This window comes from Pelodiscus sinensis, chromosome 14 (assembly GCF_052426305.1).
Source record: "Pelodiscus sinensis isolate ZL-2025 chromosome 14, ASM5242630v1, whole genome shotgun sequence".
NCBI classification, from domain to species: Eukaryota; Metazoa; Chordata; order Testudines; family Trionychidae; genus Pelodiscus; species Pelodiscus sinensis.
This window is the reverse complement of record NC_143065.1, coordinates 39911431-39925876: the sequence shown is the minus strand read 5'-3', so window position 1 is coordinate 39925876 and position 14446 is coordinate 39911431. Positions and strand designations below refer to the sequence as shown.

Genomic DNA, 14446 nt, shown 5'->3' with positions numbered 1-14446 from the left:
GGCAGCAGGACAGCCACAGCGCGTCTGGGCTGTCCCGCTGCCCCCGTGCTCCGTGGCTTTGCTCCGGACGCCTGTGGTACAGCAGCTGGGGCGCTGCCGGTTGGACCCGTAGCGCTGCTCTGGGCGCTACTGGACCAACCCAGCAGCACCCCAGCTGCTCTGCCGCAGGCGTCCCCAAGTCAGCTGCTGCTGAAACTGACCAGTGGCTGACTACAGGAAGCCCCTGCCCCGGGCTTCCCGGAATCAGCCGCTGATCAGTTTCAGCAGCAGCTGACTTGGGGATGCCTGGGGTTCTTAAGTTGAATCTGTATGTAAGTCAGAACTGGCGTCCAGATTCAGCCGCTGTTGAAACTGATCAGTTTCAGCAGCGGCTGAATCTGGACGCCAGTTCCGACTTACATACAGATTCAACTTAAGAACAAACCTACAGTCCCTATCTTGTACATAACCCAGGGACTGCCTGTACTAGTTTATCAAGGCACATCCCACAATTTTGGGATGTGATAAAAATTTCTCTTTTTACATGTTTTGATAAGGAATGAAATGGCTAACAATGTTAATAAAGCATCTTAGTTAGCACTCATTGAAACAAATGGATTTCTACCCATCACAAATCTATTGTTTCAGGGTCTCTGCAAACTCATATAGACATCATTACATTGCTTATGCTCTCTTCACATTTTGAAAATTTTCTGCTGCAATCATAACACCTATCAACTTACACACACAAGCCTCTGAAAACCAAGATATCTGTCCATGCCCTCAACCCTTGGTTAGTCAATCACATGCCAGGAAATAAAATACAGGACTATGTAGCACTTTAAAGACTAACAAGGTGGTTTATTAGATGATGAGCTTTCGTGGGCCAGACCCACTTCCTCAGATCAAATGGTGGAAGAAAATAGTCACAACCATATATACCAAAGGATACAATTAAAAAAAAAGAACACATATGAAAAGGACAAATCAAATTTCAGAACAGAAGGGGGATGGGAGGTGGAGGGGGAAGGTAAGTGTCTGTGAGCTAATGGTATTAGAGGTGGGGAAAGGTAAATTCCCCACCTCTAATACCATTAGCTCACAGACATTTACCTTCCTCCTCCCCTGCCGCATCCCCCTTCTGTTCTGAAATTTGATTTGTCCTTTTCATGTGTGTTCTTTTTTTTAATTGTATCCCTTGGCATATGTGGTTGTGACTACAGGCAGTCCCCGAGTTACGCGGATCCGACTTATGTCGGATCCGCAGTTACGAACGGGCTTTGCTGCCCATCTCCCTGGTCTGCTGGAGACGGGAAGCAAAGCCTCTGAGGACGCCGGCAGCGGGACAGCCGTGGCGCGTCTGGGCTGTCCGCTGTCCGCGTGCGCCGCGGCTTTCCTGCACGTCTCCCCAGACCAGGGAGACGGGGAGCAAAGCCGGGGAGCACGCGGGCAGCAGGACAGCCGGAGCTTCTGGGCTGTCCCGTAGCCCCTGTGCTCCGCGGCTTTGCTCCCGACGCCTGTGGTACAGCAGCTGGGGCGCTGCCGGTTGGTCCAGTAGCGCCGAGGAGCGGCGCTACTGGAGCAACCCAGCAGCACCCAAGCTGCTCTGCCCCAGGCGTCCCCAAGTCAGCCGCTGCTGAAACTGACCAGCGGCTGACTACAGGAAGCCCGAGGCAGAGTTGCTCTGCCCCGGGCTTCCTGGAATCTGCCGCTGATCAGTTTCAGCAGCAGCTGACTTGGGAACGCCTGGGGTTCTTAAGTTGAATCTGTATGTAAGAACTGGCGTCCAGATTCAGCCTGTTGAAACTGATCAGCGGCTGATTCCAGGAAGCCCGGGGCAGAGCAACTCTGCCTCAGGCTTCCTGTAGTCAGCCGCTGGTCAGTTTCAGCAGCGGCTGAATCTGGATGCCAGTTCCGACTTACATACAGATTCAACTTAAGAACAAACCTACAGTCCCTATCTTGTACGTAACCCGGGGACTGCCTGTATTTTCTTCCACCATTTGATCTGAGGAAGTGGGTCTGGCCCACGAAAGCTCATCATCTAATAAACCATCTTGTTAGTCTTTAAAGTGCTACATAGTCCTGTATTTTGTTTCAGCTACACCAGACTAACACGGCTACATTTCTATCACTATTCTATATGCCAGGAAATATCACTAAGGAAAAATTATTGAAATACCCCACACGCGTGCCAAAATCCTACTTTCTGACTAAGGAACAGTATATAAGGTAATCATATACCTGATGAATCTTATTAATTGCACGTACAAGTGAAAGAATGGGGTAAAACAGAATTAAAAGTCCCTAATAAGAGTAGCAATTAAACATATAAACTACAATTAATCTTTTCTACAAAGCATTCTTCCTTAGTACCACAGCAACATATCAGAAAATTAAACCAAACATTTTATGGTTTTCTAAAGAAACTAAAAGTGTTACGAGTTTCACATACTAATTCTTAGTCCCTGCAGATGTTTGTGGTTTTATAACCACATTGCATAATATTTTGAAAAATAATTCTCTTTTTGTGCTGTTTGAAAGACCCAAACAATAGGGAAAGTGACTATAAACAAAGTATTTGTGCATTTGATACTACTCAAACCATAGAATGAAAATATTTTCCTCTTAATATTTTCAGTTACAGTAATCTGAAAGGTGACTTGTAACAGTGGGTAACAATTTCAGAAAAGAGTTTAGTTAAGAGATCCCTTTATGCAATAGGTTCTTATGCAGACTACCTTATTGCCATCGCCAGAACCATCCTTGCTCGCGCCATCTTTTGAAGCAAAGTATGCTGGTGTTTCTGAAAAAGTTCTAAAAGGAATCCTTCTTACAGACTGAGTATCAAAAGTCCCAATTCTTCCTAAAACAGGTAGACAAGTTCGACCACAAGTAATACCTAGAAATTAAACAAATTTTGTAAGTCTAGGGGACACACATCTTGCTCCCCAGAGCCCAAACAAAAGCTTTATGTAAAACAGGGGAAATGCTTCACATTACCCATTATTAGTTTGTTTTATGGTAAAAGAGAATATAAATAATAGCTACTAATCCAGCTAGTCTTTTCTCATTTATCAGTGCCAATATATTGAGTACTGACAACTCCTTTTCCCAACTTTCTCAGTCATTATTACATGGCAGGAAAAAAGACTGTGAAGGGAAAATATTACTTTTCTTTTGGTCAAAAAGTAACCAGCATTTCAGAACAAATGAAAACAGGGTTTATTTGAAACTTCCTTCTGAAGTAAAAGAGCTATCATAAGATGAAGGAATAAAATGTCAACAGAGCACAGAATGCTACTTCTAAAGGTCTTCACAGTGATTAATATTTATTATATTTTCAATTAACAGATTAGTTCAGCAAACATTTCACATACAATGAGCATCTGATTGTGTATTAACGTTTAAATAGTATCCCAAAAATACCACACTATGTATATGTACATCCCTACAACATTATATACGATCATGTGGAAAACTATAGATTAAAAATAACAATGTAGATCCCATTTTTACAACATCATCATGTAATGAAGATTTTTACTAGCATTATAGTAAAACAACAAATAACCTATTGTATTCAGTTAAAACCAGTCCTCTAGATGGGTGCCCAAAATGTAATCACAATACAAAAGTAACCACTTAATATACTATTACACATTCTCTCATCTAACCCTTCGGCAGGGATAGCAAAGCTATTTAATGTTTTTCATAAGTTTATCGTGAACTCTAGTTTCAATGAAAAAGTACATTAGCAATTTTTGGGAGTATATCAAGAAAAAAATTGCTCCCCCTTTAAATCCTGATGGTATCCTACCCCACCCTAGGCCTGATTTTGATTTAAGTATATAGTGATTAATCAAAGCCATGTCTACAATAGGAACTAGGTATGTAAATACCCACTTAAAAAGTTAACCTATTAAATAATAGTTTAACGAGCCAACCATAGATGTGGGGGAGGGGAGGTTGCTCCGGCCAGCTGGCCCCATCGTGCTGTGACATGGATAGGAAATTTGCTCCAGCTGGGCCTAGCCCCTCGGTTAACTGGCTACCAGGTAAGCATGTTGGTAGGGCTAATGCTTATTGGGTAACTGGTTAACCTTTACATCCCTATTGGGAATGCACGGCTTTTATAGTTATACCAGTATCCTATACCACCAAAATGCCTCATATAGCATAGCTTATACTACACTTTTGCCGATATAGCTTATTCCGTTTCCTCTTCCCCATTCCCCACAAGACTCAACTCCATAAGATAACCTAAACAAGCTATAACAGAAGAACAGTATTGCAGAGATAACTGTGTTTACACTGGGGAGTTTTGCTGGAATAGCTGGGTCTGTCAGGCTACCTCTACACAGCAGGGCTTAACTCAAAATAAGCTAAGTCAATTGCGTAATTTATTTTGAAATAAACCATTTCGAAATTGGGAGTGTCTACACAGCATTTATTTCAAAATAGAGCCCTCTTCCTCTGAATTCCCTTACTCCTCATACAATGAGGGTTACAGGAGTCGGAGTAAAAAGTCCTCCAGCTTGACAGTACTGTATTTTGACATTATGTCAAAATAACTACCTGCTGTGTAGATGCAGATGTTTTTTCGAAATAATGCTAGTTATTTCGAAATAATGTTGCTGTATAGACATGCCCTCAGATCAGACCTCCTCACACCTCTGATCACACCTATGTCATCAGAAGCCTGTAATGTGCATGTGGCTAAATCATCAATGATTAGCTAGCAAACAGTACAGGCAGTCCCCGGGTTATGTACAAGATAGGGACTGTAGGTTTGTTCTTAAGTTGAATTTGTATGTAAGTCGGAACTGGTACATATTGTAGGGGAAACTCTAGCCAAACATTTCTCCAGAGCTCAGTTTTATTCTCCCACACCTCACTTCCCTCAGTCCTTTATTCTCAAGCTGAGGTGTCTGCTGAGAAAAGCCGCTCCGCGTCTCCCTGGTCTGCTGGGGAGGGGGCGCTAGCTTCGCGTCTCGCTGGTCTGCTGGGGGGAAGCAGCTAGTGCGGGGTTGCCTCTCCCCGTTTGTAAGTAGGGATCCGATGTAAGTCGGATCCATGTAACCCGGGGACTGCCTGTAATGCAGTTCAAGCTCTCAATATCCAAACTGCAGTTATCTAAAATAGTGTCATAGCACCACCACCACACCTGTCTCATCAAAGATTTTCTTGATAATCCAAAATCCAAATGTATTTCAGATCTTTGATGACATTTAGGTTATTATCATACTAGTGAATGAAATAATTTCCCACTTACAAAAAAACTCAGGATGGAAAAAAAAAAATCAACCTTTAGCATATATTACGAAATGTGGTAACTGCAGAGATAATAATGGAATGACCTTTGAAATATCTCCTAATCACATGAATTGTATCATGTAAATGTCTTACTGATGTAGTACATTGGTCTTCATTTGGCAGAATCAAAATCCTTGAAGCTTACTGGTAAAACATTGCCATAAGTTAGCCTCCAGGAATTTTCAGAAGGTCAGATTTGAAAAAACAAATTATTACAGGGTGAAACGAAGGAGTACTGTTATATTTGGCAGCATGGCTATCTTCTCTAAACAGTGGGCACACATTTTAAATTAAAATATATCTAACACTGATGTTTTAAAAGATTTATTCCCAACATGGAAAAAACTAATCCATTAAGCTACCCAAACTGTTGATACTCTTGCAATAGCCTGGGAAAAAATACCTGACTAAGCATGAGCCCCCATACACTATTTGTAAAGTTTTAGAAGCCTTTACATCTACTATATTACTGAGAGAGTTCATGTATCCTTATTTAAGAACTCCTCCACCAAATTCAGTATACAGCTTCCCCTTATCTTAATGTAAAGGCAAGGTAAGAGTTTGGGTGTGCCAGGAAAATGGGATGCCTGGAATGGGATTGCTTCTCATAAAACCATACAGCAAAGAGACAATCACCCCCATCCCAGACAGCCCCAGACCTGAGCCTCCAGCCCCCAAAAGTCACTTTTAAGAAGGGCGGGGGAATAGGGGGAGGAGGCAACTGAAGCTCTCTCCCTCCTCACCCCCAATTTGTACAGGGACACAGAAAACCATACAGAAAAGAGATAGAATCAACAGAGAGGTGAAATGAGCTGGCTGGTGGGGGGGGAGGGGGCCTTCGGGGCTGCTCCAATATGGAGCCTCCCACCCCCAGATGCTCTTGAGGGAAGTGGGGACTTCCCCTCACTCCAGATTCATATGAGAACATTACTGGCTGTTGTCAGAGAGCGAGGGGAAAATGCAGTTTCCTGCCAAAGCGAAAACTGTAGCAGAGCACAGGAAGCAGACGAACATAAACTTGCCCCAACCGGGGGACATGCACATGATAGCCCTCTCTCTGCAGGGCAGACTGCATACTGAACCCCTCATCCACAGCCCCAACCCAGAGCAATGATTTAAATAAATAAATATTGAGTTAAAGACCCAAGCAACGCCAGATAAATCTATTAGATTAAAAGACGAGAAATGGTACTAAATTCAAGTAGCAAGGATACATCTGAGATTTTAAGATTCCATGTTAGGAAGTTACATGTTGATCCTCCCTTGGCGAGCACCCTCGGGACTGGCAAGGTCCTGAAAAAAGGGAATTTGCCAGATCAGGGGAGATCAGGCATCCGGGCTAGGGATGTTAAATTTTGATTAATCAGCTAATCGAGTAGTCTTTGGAATCGAGTTGGTTTGCATTACATGTTGTACCTCCCTTAACCAGGATTCTGGCTGGACCACAGATGTTCCTGGATCACAAAGCCCAGGTACAGGGATGTTGGGCCATGGGGCAGGAGTGGCAGGCTATTCAGCCAGGGTGTGCGGAGGCAGGGTGTTGGGGGTGTGTGGAGGGGAGAGCAGTGCAGCAGGACATTCTGGTCTCTCCGGAACAGAGGAGGAGGAGGGCAGCAGCAACCCCAGAGCACCAGCTGCAGGGCTCTGGCCCTGGTGGCAGCCATGGAGCGGACAGCACAGGCCACGTTGGAAGGGACTTCCCCTGATCCAACAAATCCCCTCGTTCGGACTGGTCAGGTCCTGAGGGTACGGGACGAGGGAGGTCCAACCTGTATGAGCGACTGAAAATGATTTCCAGTCACCTCTAAGACAACTCTTCATAAATCTAAGTCTATCATTTTAACTCATTATCAGGATTTTGTTAAAATAAGTCAGAGAAAGATGCATGTAATTTAGTTACAATATTTAATCTTCCAAGGTTTTCAGTAGTTAACAATCCCCCTCGACATATACACTTTATTCCATTAATGCACACATTTCAATAAGAGAATATATCTTAAATCTTAGGGCTGTCAGTATAAATGTATGGTGTTAGTTGGGAGAGAAGGGCTTTTGAAAATGGCACCTTACTATAATATAACATAACAACAGGCAATAATAAGGAAGAGCATTAAAGAAGGAGCCAGTCTGGAAAAACCCTCTACCAACATTTGCTACTCCATGACATTTAATCAAAACAGATTTGCAGATTTTTTTTTTAAAATAAAATAGTTTACTGGCAATATACTAGCATCTATTAAGGAAATTAAGACATTTTTCAGAGACACAAACTCAAATATATATATATATATTTTTTAAAAAGTTTAAAGTAGTTTTGTTTGTACCTGACCCTTAATCCCTACCAATAAATTTCTCTCTCTTGCCTGCTGCAGTAAGAAAAATGAATGACGAAGAGAAATCATGAATCTAACTACAGGTAGTCCCCGACTTACGTCCGATCCGTACTTACGAACGGGGCTTTTCTCGTCCCAGAGGACGCAGGCGACGGGACCGCCCAGACGCGCAGCGGTCCCGCTGCCCGCCTCCTCCGGGGCGAGAAAAGCTGCTCCGTGTCTCCCTAGTCTGCTGGGGGGGAGGGCCCCCAGCAGACCAAGGAGACGCGGAGCAAAGCCGCAGAGGACACAGGCGGTGGGACCGCGGCGCGTCTTGGTCCTGCTGCCCGCGTCTCCCTGGTCTGCTGGGGGGGGGGGGGGCGCGCAGCTAGTGCAGACCAGGCTTTTCTCGGACCCACCCCCCAGCAGACCAGGCTTTTCTCGGACGCCTGTGGTAGAGCAGCTGGGGCGCTGCCGGTTGGTCCCGCAGCGCCACTCCTCGGCGCTACTGGACCAACCCAGCAGCACCCCAGCTTCTCTGCCCCAGGCGTCCCCAAGTCAGCCGCTGCTGAAACTGACCAGCAGCTGACTACAGGAAGCCTGAGGCAGAGTTGCTCTGCCCCGGGCTTCTTGGAATCAGCCGCTGATCAGTTTCAGCAGCAGCTGACTTGGGGACGCCTGGGGTAGAGCAGCTGGGGTGCTGCTGGGTTGGTCCAGTAGCCCCGAGGAGCGGCGCTGCGGGACCAACCAGCAGCGCCCCAGCTGCTCGGTCCCAGGCGTCCAGATTCAGCTGCTGTTGAAACTGATCAGCGGCTGATTCCAGGAAGCCCGGGGCAGAGAAACTCTGCCTCGGGCTTCCTGTAGTCAGCCGCTGGTCAGTTTCAGCAGCGGCTGAATCTGGACGCCAGTTCCGACTTACGTACAAATTCAACTTAAGAACAAACCTACAGTCCCTATCTTGTACGTAACCCGGGGACTGCCTGTATACACAAAACACAGTCAAATGTACAAATGGAAAAAAAATGATTTTTCCTCTTTCAATTGCAGTAACATTAGGGATTACTAACCAAAACAGTAGATACAGAATTGTATGTCCTTTCAGTAAAATATCTGTACAACACTCTGAAGATGAAAAAACACTATTTAAAAAGCACTAGCAAAGTCGGGACAAACTGAAATTTCACAATGATTTGTTTATACTGATACTGCTCTATATAATACACATGAAAATATAAGTACATTATTTATATTCCAATTGATCTATTTTGTAATGATATGCTAAAAATGATAAAGTCAGTACATTTTCAGTAATAGTATGCTGTGACTTTTGTATTTTATACCAGATTTTGTAAGCAAGACAAATCAGACTCCTGATACAGTAGTTGGGAAAGTTTAAGAGCAACTGCTCTAATAGTTTCTGCACCTACATCACTGATCTTCAGGGAACCTCGCAAGAATTGTCTTTTCACACAGGCTGGGATTAGGATGATGTAAATAGGTTAAGAAGGAAAAGTCAGATAGTATCAGTACCCGTCAATTAGATGAGGAGGCAGCTTTTCATGATACTGAAACTCCTTACAGTTTCAAAACTGGTTATTTTGGAGAGAGTTTATTGTATGCATACCCCAAAGAGTAAAATAGGAAGAAATTTACTGCACACATTTCCATAAGATGTAAGTAATCGCAAAATTAGTATTCACAAAGTTTTCCAGGAACACTCAACATTCCAGTCAAATGACGGTTTTATCTTCTCTCCACATTTCAGTCAAAGGCCTGAGGGATTCAACATTCCCCCATCTCCATTTTATCTTTATAGCAAAATTTATTTTGAAGAAACTTGGGATTGGTTAAAAATAATTCAAAATCAAACTGCTTGTTGATACACAATAGAGTATGTTTTGCTAAATTCGTATGTATACTTATTTAAAACAATTTTTACTCAAGTGATTGCCAAGTTTACCTGTTGCTGTAAATTCCACAGCAGCTATATAATGTGCTATCTCAGTTCTTATTACTATTCCATGCTATCTGTGTGCCCCACAATCTTTTAATGTATTTATCCTCAGTTTCCCAAGAAGGTAGGAAAATTTATTATCCCATTTTAAAGATGAGGAACTGAAGTACAGACACACAAAAAGTCACACATGGAATCTATGATGGAGCAGGGGAGTGAACACAAGTGCCAAACTAGAATCCTAACCACTACATTACTCTTGCATTCTAAACTTTCTGCCATTTGCAGGATTAAATCCATCAATAATTGCATCAAGTCCCAACCACAAGTACTGAGGACATTGGGCAAGAGTTGCAGGCATCAATAAATGGCAAAATAGAAAAATGTGCTCTACAGTATGTATGAGAAGTTGAATTCAAAATCAGTTGTTACTATGAAATTTCTAGTATTGCATTTATCTTTATAGATTCAATTTACATTTATTTTACATAAATAAAAGCACTGGATATACTATTTACAGAAAATACTTGATTCAGATATTGACTGGAACTTTTTACCTTTTAAACTGTATTTGCTTTTAAAGGGTTCATGTAAGGTAGAGAATTCAGAGTTGAAAATATTGATTTGAACCTCCCAGACTGACCCCACCTGCCTCTTGAGCCCCTACAAGAGTCTGCCAAACTAGCAGATATGGAATTAGTTGGAATGGATCACGCAATTTAAAGAATCGCTTTTGTTGAACTACCACAGTAGGCTATTGTTACTGCGGCTAACAAAACACTGTGTTCATTACACAGGCATTAAATAGGTACTGGCAAGTTTAAAACTCCTTATCTGTGTTACTAGCATCACTGTACACTATTAACATGTATGCTGCTTAATTCTTGCACTTCAGGTGTAAACTATGAAAATAAACTCAAAAGTTCTTGCTAGCCAGTCACAAATTCATTCATCAGCATAATGTTACAATCTTTTATCACAGATGAGAATTGTCTAGATCCTAACAAAACCTATTCATAATTTTGTTGTTTTTTTTGGGGGGGGGGGGGGGAAGATATGTCTCCCTGAATGTCTTTCTCTGAGTACTAGCTTTGAAAAACTTTCTTCTAACTGCTCATAATTCATTTATGTCTCACCAAACCAAGTGGCTCTTTGGACTTTAAAAAAAAAGTTAAAGAATACACTAGTGATTGATTAAAGACTCTACAAAGATTAACAAGTAGTTCTGTAGCACCTTAGAGACTAACATACGTACACACACACACACACACACACACCATGGGCTCGTCTACACTGGCCCCTTTTCCGGAAGGGGCATGTTAATTTCACCTATCCTAGTAGGGAAATCCGCGGGGGGATTTAAATATCCCCCGCGGCATTTAAATAAAAATGTCCGCCGCTTTTTTCCGGCTTTTAAAAAAGCCGGAAAAGAGCGTCTACACTGGCCCCGATCCTCCGGAAAAAGCGCCCTTTTCCGGAGGCTCTTATTCCTACTTCAAAGTAGGCGCTTTTTCCGGAGGATCGGGGCCAGTGTAGACGCTCTTTTCCGGCTTTTTTAAAAGCCGGAAAAAAGCGGCGGACATTTTTATTTAAATGCCGCGGGGGATATTTAAATCCCCCGCGGATTTCCCTACTACGATAGGTGAAATTAACATGCCCCTTCCGGAAAAGGGGCCAGTGTAGACGTAGCCAATGAGCTTTCATGGGCAACACAGAAGCTTATCATACTCTCTCTCTCTCTCTCTATATATATATATATATATATATATTTGTTAGTCTCTAAAGTGTTACAGGACAACTCGTTTTTAAAATTACAGATTAACACAGCTACCCCTTTGAGACCTACAAAGATTGAGCAACATAAAAAGTCTTGTTAAAATGTCACTGGTAGTAAGAACCAGAAACACCATTGCACATGATAAAACTGAGGGAGGCAATTTCTTTCAGTAAGTCTGAACACAAATTAATAAGAGTATCCCCAAAATAACACTGCTTTTGCACTGACCCACAAAAAAAACATCTGGAGATTAACCTCTCTTATCTACTGTACATAAATTGATCTCTCTGACAGATCAATTTAAAGTGAACCATCCTATAAACACCTTTCAATGCTTGAACCACCCACTCGTGCTATAAGCATGGTTGGCACTCCAATGACACGTATAGCTCCAGCTCCCTCTCCCCACTTCCCCCACACCACCTGCTTTATAGGAGCCCGCTCTTTACAAGGGATCCCAGCGACTGGCGCTCTACAAAGAAAAAAAACCCCCGAGAGAGCGATTCTGTCCAGCCCCAGCACTGAGGGCGCGACGCCTCCCTTCCGCAGCTAGATCCCTGACATCGGAACTGCTGAATCAGGAGAGCAGAGAGGGGGAGCTGGGGCGGGAGCAGGGCACCCCGCTTACGCTGGCGCTCCCTGCACCGAGACGCCGGATTCGGGGCGCTCGCTCCGCCGCTGGGAAGCCAGTGGGCAGCGGCGGAGGCTTGTTTTGGCAGATTCTGCAGCGGGCTGAGAGGCGGCACTGGCGGGGCGCGGGGCTGGGGGGCCGGGGCGGTGCAGCGCCCGCAGAGGGGCACGGGGGGGGGCGGGGGGTTCAATCCATGGGGAGGGGGGTTTGATCCCGTCCCTAGGAGAGGGGCCAGGGCTGGGCAGAGGAAGCAGCTACGCGGGGCCGCTCACTGAGGGGCGATGCCCAGCGGGGGGAGGGGCCATTCGGGGGGGGGGCAGTGGCTGGGGGGGGTCGGTACCTCTGTGCGCGGAGGGCAGCGAGCAGGCGAGCAGCCGCGCGGCAGCAGCGCAGGTGTTACAGGCGGCCATGGTCCCGCGCCCGCTCCGCTCACTAGGCCTCAGGCCCGCCGCCCCCCGCCCGGCTGCGGCCGAGTAAACACCGCCCCTCCCCCTTCTCCTTCCCCTTCCCCCGCAACTACCGTCACCACGCTCGGCGCGAGTCTGCCGTCACCGCTCGCGCGAGGTTCCAGCTTCCGGCGTGCCGGGGCCGCGCGCGGCATCACGGGACCCGTAGGCCCGGCGCGCGAAGGGTGACGCGTCGCGCGGCTGGAGCGTTGCAGGCCGGGAGATGTAGTGCGGGGAGAGGGCGCAGTTTCCATGCTGGCCGATGTAGGGAACAAACAGCTGACCGGGGTGCTGAGGCGCCGCCTGCTGGCGGAGGCCTTGCGGTGCTCCAGTCAAATGCGCTGCAGGGACCTGGAGCCCTGATGGGGGCAGGGAGGCTGGTTTAGACCAGTGTTTCCCAATATTTTTTTTTCATAAAGTACCCCTTTAAAAACATTATAAATACCCCCACTATCTACAGTTTTCAGACACGCTTTTTTTTTTCTACCATTGCAACACGTTTGTTTAAACAACTTACTGGTAGCTGGGCGGGCGATGAAATGTTTGGGTGTAAAAAGTACAAAAACAATAAAACGCTGTAAAGCTTTAAAAAATCTGTTTTCTCCAAATTTCAGTTGGGTTGACGTACCCCCCCAGACATCTCTCAAGTACCCCTGAGGGTACTTGTACCACTGGTTGAGAAACACTGGTCTAGCGTGTGTGCACCCCGGGCGTATGCAGAGCTCTCCCAGGGAGGGCACAGCTCAGCTACACACTGGCCTGGTTTTACAACAGGCGTCATAAAAAGCACCAGCAAAGTCAGTCCCAACTGACATTTCATACTGTGCTTCCCCCTGCACGCTGACAAACAGTGAGGAGTCCTGTGGCACCTTAACGACAGACAAAGTGGGCTTTGCCTGCGAAAGCTTAGGCCCAAATAAATGTCAGTCTTTATGTTGCCACGGGACTCCTCTTGCTTTTGCAGCTACAGACTAGCACTGACATGCAAGCACAGTATAGGCACACCAACCATAACTTACCTATCCACGGAATATGCAGCTGTGTAGGGTAAATTATGGTTGGTGTGCCTATAATGTGTAGGGAATTTCTGTGTGGAGAGGTGCAAGCTGTGGGAATTGGCCCCAGGTTTCCCCCGGCCAGCCAGAGCACAGGGGAAAGAGGCTGGGGTAGCATGCCGCCTCTGCTTTCCCTTGGCTGACCAGAGTAAAGGGAAGGGAGGCTGGCAGCACACTGCTTCTGCCTTTCCCAGATCAGCCAAAATCGGCCCTATGGTGGACCATGAAGGACAGTGGGGGGCTGCGTTCGCACTCTTCACACACACGCACACACCCAGGGATCAAGCCAGCCCTGCATTCACTGCTGGTGGGGGACAGGAAGAGGAGCAACACATCCCCAGCTCTATCCACTTCGCTGGCTCCTAGTCGTATCATTCCACTTCTCATTGCTGTTAAGTGTAGGCCCTATCCCTGCGTGCCTGCCTGCCCTATTTCTGCCCCTCACAGCACGGGGCTGCCCCCCACAGTTCCTGCCTGACAGCCCTAAGTGCAGCCAGGGGCTGTGTAAGGCACTGAATGTCTAGGAATAGCCCTGTCTGTCCTCATTACATGTGGCAGGTCTGGGGTCATCCCCATGTCTTAATCTGGACATTTGGCTGTCTCTCCAGCTCTCTCTTTGGGGCTCTGCTCCCCTGGGAAGGAGGTGGTTGTGGCCTGGGCTGGGGCTGTGGGGTGTGTATACAGAGGTTTGGGTTGTGACCTGGAGTAGGGGTGCAGGAGTTTAGGCTGTGATCAGAGTTCTCTAGGTTGTGTTTCTCCTGGTGGTGCATATTCGCACATGCCTTGGAACACATAACAACATTTATTCCACACATAAATGGAAAATATTTGTATCATAGAACACTAGAATTGGAAGAGATCTTGAGAGGTCATCTAGTCTACTCTCCTGCCCTCACGGCAGGACCAAGCACCATCTGGATCATCCCTGGTATATGTCTATCCAACCTGCTCTTAAATATCTCCAGTGATGGAAGTT

At 45.7% G+C, this 14446-nt stretch overlaps 1 protein-coding gene across 2 annotated transcripts in view; it reads right to left on the bottom strand.

Annotated features, from left to right (window-relative positions):
- Positions 1–12474, bottom strand: part of CLPX (caseinolytic mitochondrial matrix peptidase chaperone subunit X) — a 45094-nt gene extending 32620 nt beyond the window's left edge. Inside the window, exons 1-2 of one of the 2 annotated variants that reach the window (XM_075896912.2) lie at positions 12310–12474; positions 2721–2881 (exon numbers count right to left, since the gene is read on the bottom strand). In XM_075896912.2, the coding sequence (XP_075753027.1) occupies positions 2721–2881; positions 12310–12379 (231 nt within the window). In that variant the 5' untranslated portion in view covers positions 12380–12474. The remainder of the gene's footprint in view (positions 1–2720; positions 2882–12309) is intronic. The other variant, XM_075896913.2, reaches the window with a different exon arrangement.
- Between the last annotated feature and the right edge of the window lie 1972 nt (positions 12475–14446).